Here is a 4,366-nt window from a genome sequence, read left to right on the forward strand (position 1 = left end):
TACAAATCATGTTATCATAAAAAGTATTGCTTTTGTTAATTATATGTCACTTATATTCTATTAGTATCATTTGAGTTTGGAGCGGAGCTAGGTCCTAGGGCAACTCTGATCGGGGTCTCTCCTAGTAGAATCGCGATTCTCCTAGGAGAGATCCCGATCGCAGTCTGTTTCCAATATCTTAGCATCATTTAAGTTTGGATCGGAGTTGGCCCTAGGGAGAGACCCCAGATTGCAATCTATACGTCTAGTAGAATCGTCGATTTTCCTAGGAGAGACCCCGATCGCAGCTGGCCCTAGGACCAGCTCCGATCGAGATCTCTCCTAGGAGAATCAACGATTCTACTGGATCAACATCTCTCCTGTGACATATACATGTATGCTAGGTGACTAGTTGTCTCACTTGTCTAGTAGTACCCAGGGGACAAATTGTCTCAGGTGCTAAGTTGTCCTGATAGTGATACTGTTTAATGAAATATCTGCTTGTCAATTTTTCTGCAAGTTTGAATTAAATTGTAAAAATTTGAACATTTTGCACACCAAACATTCTTGCAACCCCTCAAGATAAAGACTAAAACCATCATGTTTGCAAGGATGACATTTGCTTACTACTGGTGGTCATTTTCTTTTTTTTAAGGAAAAGACTTCTATGAAGCCATTGTGCAGCAGAGGCAACGTCTCCAGAAAAAGTGCCCAACAGCAATTGAAGACATCACTGATGGGTTGGTGTACAAGAGCATCCACGAGTTACAGGACCCGAGAAATATCTCATTTCTCATGAACACAGATGGCATCAAAGTGTTTCGCTCATCAAACTACGGATTGTGGCCTGTGTATTATTCTATCAATGAACTACCATTCAGCATGAGGTCAGTATTTTTTTCTTACATTTAGGTCTTCAATTTCAGCACATTAAACTGTACACATTTCCCAGAATTTCTTTGTTGCGAAAAATTGCAGCAAAAAATATTTAGTTTTCATCATTCCAGCATATGCAATTGTAATGCTATCACATGGCACAGGAAAATTGCAAAATGCAGCTGATTGCCATCACATCAGTAACAATGATGGCATGAGACAACATTTGAGTAGATACATGCATCTCATGACATCATAGTAAACACCGCAGTCGGTCCGGAACCTGATACCGGGAGTTGCAAAAAAATATTCTTTGAGATTCACACTAATCATACATTACATATGATTGCATGCTTCACTTTTAGTTTGTTTTTCTGCTAATCAAAAGAATATGTTTTGAAAGTCACTGTATCATGATGTTCCGACCTGACTGCCATGTTTACTATCATATAATGACATCATGTCTCATGAGCCACAATGAAATTGATTACCTGGGGGTAGGAAGAAAGATTTATAATATTCAATATTCTATAAGTAATTAAGTACATCAGAAGAGTGTATGCTTGATACAAAAGTCTATGTTCATTGAATAATACTATTGATATTGGATATTGTAATCATAAAATGTATTTTTCTTTCATAAACACTTCATAATGAGGTCAAGAATGACCTATTTTGCTGATGAGACTATCTAGCTAAAATTACTAAAAGCAGTTAATCTGAAACTTTGCAGAACTCGTCGAGAGAACATAGTCTTTGCAGGACTGTGGTTTGGTGACTGGAAGCCTGTGATGAAGCTCTTTCTACCTCCACTAGTAAGAAGCGTCAAAGCACTTCAAAATGGTAAGTGGTTTGATTTCTACCTTCTGTTTGTCATCTACCATATCTGTTTCACCTGGGCAGATTTGCAGCACCCACCACTACATGCATGCATACACTCCCCACAAAAAGTCAACCTAGTCTTACCAGACTCCGGGTTGCTGGAAAACTGTACAAATGGAACGAATAAGTAACGAGTAAGCTAGCCAGAGGAGTATAGCCGGCTAGGGAACAGCGCAGCAGTCCTAATATCGCAGTGAAATGTGTCTGGAGATCCAGTGGAAATGTCATAACATGGCATATATCGGGACCACAATGTTTTCAGAGTCATTTCCACGATCATGACAAAACCCGGCTTCAATTTAATTTGAATCTCAGGCCAATAATCTGACACAAGTTTGGGCAAGATCAAAACAACCTCAGGGGTCAGAGGTCGCATTACCATGCTTTTTCAAGGAACTGAAACAGTTTGCAAGTTTGCAATGTGCAAAATGCCGCTTTTTTATGCCTAACTGATAGAACGGTTTCATTTTTTGCGTCATGAACGGGTCCTTGTAACACTCGCTTTACACTAGGTTTTCCTGAGACGTCTTGGCCAAGACCGTCTCAGCCAAGACGTCTCAGCCACAGTGTAAAGAGCAATTTCTTTAGGGGTCTCTAGACCAGATTACTGCTGTGCGTCTTGAGACCACATCAGATGTGGTCTCAAGACGCTCAGCGGGAGTGCCAAGACGCACAGCAGGAGTGCCAAGACCCATTTTTTCTGTGTAAAGAGAACGGTCTCAGAAAATTCGTCTCAGAGCCTGTTCAGAGCCAACTTTGAGCAGTATTTGTAGGTCAAAGGGTATATATCATTGAGCCTACCAAGTGCGATCTCTACAGCATTTTGGATCTGTGTTTACTAGGAGGTTGTTTTTCAATATAAATTTTTCTCTCCTATTTTCGACACCTTTTTTTATCTCTTTGAACAGGGACAGTTTTTTTCTGATAGTAGTTGGAGTCCACTACAATCCAACTTTTCATATTTCCCCTGCATTTGTGGAAAAACTGCCTACTTATTACGGAGGAAAGTGTGTGCTTAAATGCAGAGACTCAGAATAAAGCCTGCAAGCCTGCTCTGCAGAGAGTCCAAGACAGCTTGTCACAGCGTGTGTAAAGAGAGCTGTTAAAGGTCTTGGCTGAGAAGGTCTTGGCCAAGACGTCTCAGAAAAACCTACTTTCCAAGCAGAGGTCGAGTCACGGAGATATACTAGTAGTCGAAAAAAATACAGAATAGTTCCGACTTTCTCCAGCTGTCACAAAGATTGGAAAATGAATTACTCCCAACTATTAGGCAGCTCAATTGAAAGTCCCCGCGGATGTGTGAATGTCGGTGGTGGGACAGCTGAAAATCAGAGGGACATAGGCCACAGCTTATCACTTCCTCTATAAGGGCTCTAAAAGAGGGTCAAGAGGTCAGGTTACCTAGCTTGTGAGTCACACAAGGGCCAAACTGGACTCCCTAATTATACTAATAAAGGATATGAGTTACACTGTCTCTGGGCTATGTACACAATTCTCTATGCCCTGTCCCTCAGATATTTCCTTGCTGCACCCTGTCCTTCCCAAAAGTCTGATTTTCATGCTCATGACATGAAAGTACTAGTATATTTTCAACAAGCTGGAAAGACAGATATCAACCTCAATATAACATACATTACCACAGGGCTCTAGCCAGCTCGAAATTTTTTTCCGTCAGCTAATTCCCATCGTCACGAAAGTCGCGAAAACACTCCTCCATGAGTTAGAAAGACTGAAGTAGACCTTGAAAAACGGGTTTTTAATGAGATTATCGTATGCTAAAGGACGCCGACACACTTCGTCAACAATAATAACAATAGCAAAACAAACAGTGTGTGGCTTTTACGGCCGTGGACGGCGTCCCCAAGCCGCCTGTAGCTTCCATCAAGGATTTTTGTCCGTCAAGGTTGACGGATTGGTTTTAAAATTTTTCCGTCACAAGCAGCAAATTTCCGTCAATTGACGGAAAAACGGATGCTGGCTAGAGCCCTGCATAACCATAATACAAACAAACAAAATACCGCCACTAATCATACCGCCAAATAAATAAGCATTTAATTTAAGGAGATTTACTTGTGCAGCAATATTAATTTTCGAGGTACACTTGAGACATCCACGTGTTCAACACATTTTCAGAAAGGTTTTGATAATGATGCATTTGAAGACAACAAGGCCAAAAGTTTGGGGCAGGCGAGCTCGACGTGGGACAAACACACTGTCACGTTTATTGACAGATTTGTAGATAATAATCACACATGCCCCAGGCACGTGACAAAATATATCACACAAAAATCTCTTTATTTACAATATTATTAAAGTTTCAAACATCTGCAGGATTTCTTTCACTTTTAGAAATATTTACAAAAAATGGTAAACCTTGCAAAATGGTATAATTCATTTTGATATTGGTCCAAAAAAGTTAGCCCTTTTTGTCTGCCTGGTATGTCTTAAGATTTCACTGATGGGCACTGGTGGGTCCTTTGTGGTAGGCCACCTAACCATACTTTGCAAGGGTGTGTGAATTGCTTTCTTCCTAGCCCACTGACCCAATATTTAAAAAAAATGGTAGAAAATGGTAAATAATGGCAAAATGCTGTTACCATTATTTACAAACTGTTAGAACAAAGTATTC

The 4,366-nt window shown here is 40.3% G+C and overlaps 2 protein-coding genes across 2 annotated transcripts in view; one reads left to right on the forward strand and one right to left on the reverse strand.

Moving 5' to 3' along the window:
* LOC118419095 (polypeptide N-acetylgalactosaminyltransferase 10-like) overlaps positions 1-4,366 on the reverse strand; it is an 82,975-nt gene that overhangs the window by 33,789 nt on the left and 44,820 nt on the right. The window lies entirely within an intron of this gene.
* Positions 1-4,366, forward strand: part of LOC118419094 — a 33,997-nt gene that overhangs the window by 4,344 nt on the left and 25,287 nt on the right. Inside the window, exons 2-3 of the mRNA XM_035825377.1 lie at positions 635-866; positions 1,589-1,698. Coding sequence (XP_035681270.1) covers positions 635-866; positions 1,589-1,698 — 342 coding nt within the window. The remainder of the gene's footprint in view (positions 1-634; positions 867-1,588; positions 1,699-4,366) is intronic.

This window comes from Branchiostoma floridae, chromosome 7 (genome assembly GCF_000003815.2).
Source record: "Branchiostoma floridae strain S238N-H82 chromosome 7, Bfl_VNyyK, whole genome shotgun sequence".
NCBI classification, from domain to species: Eukaryota; Metazoa; Chordata; class Leptocardii; order Amphioxiformes; family Branchiostomatidae; genus Branchiostoma; species Branchiostoma floridae.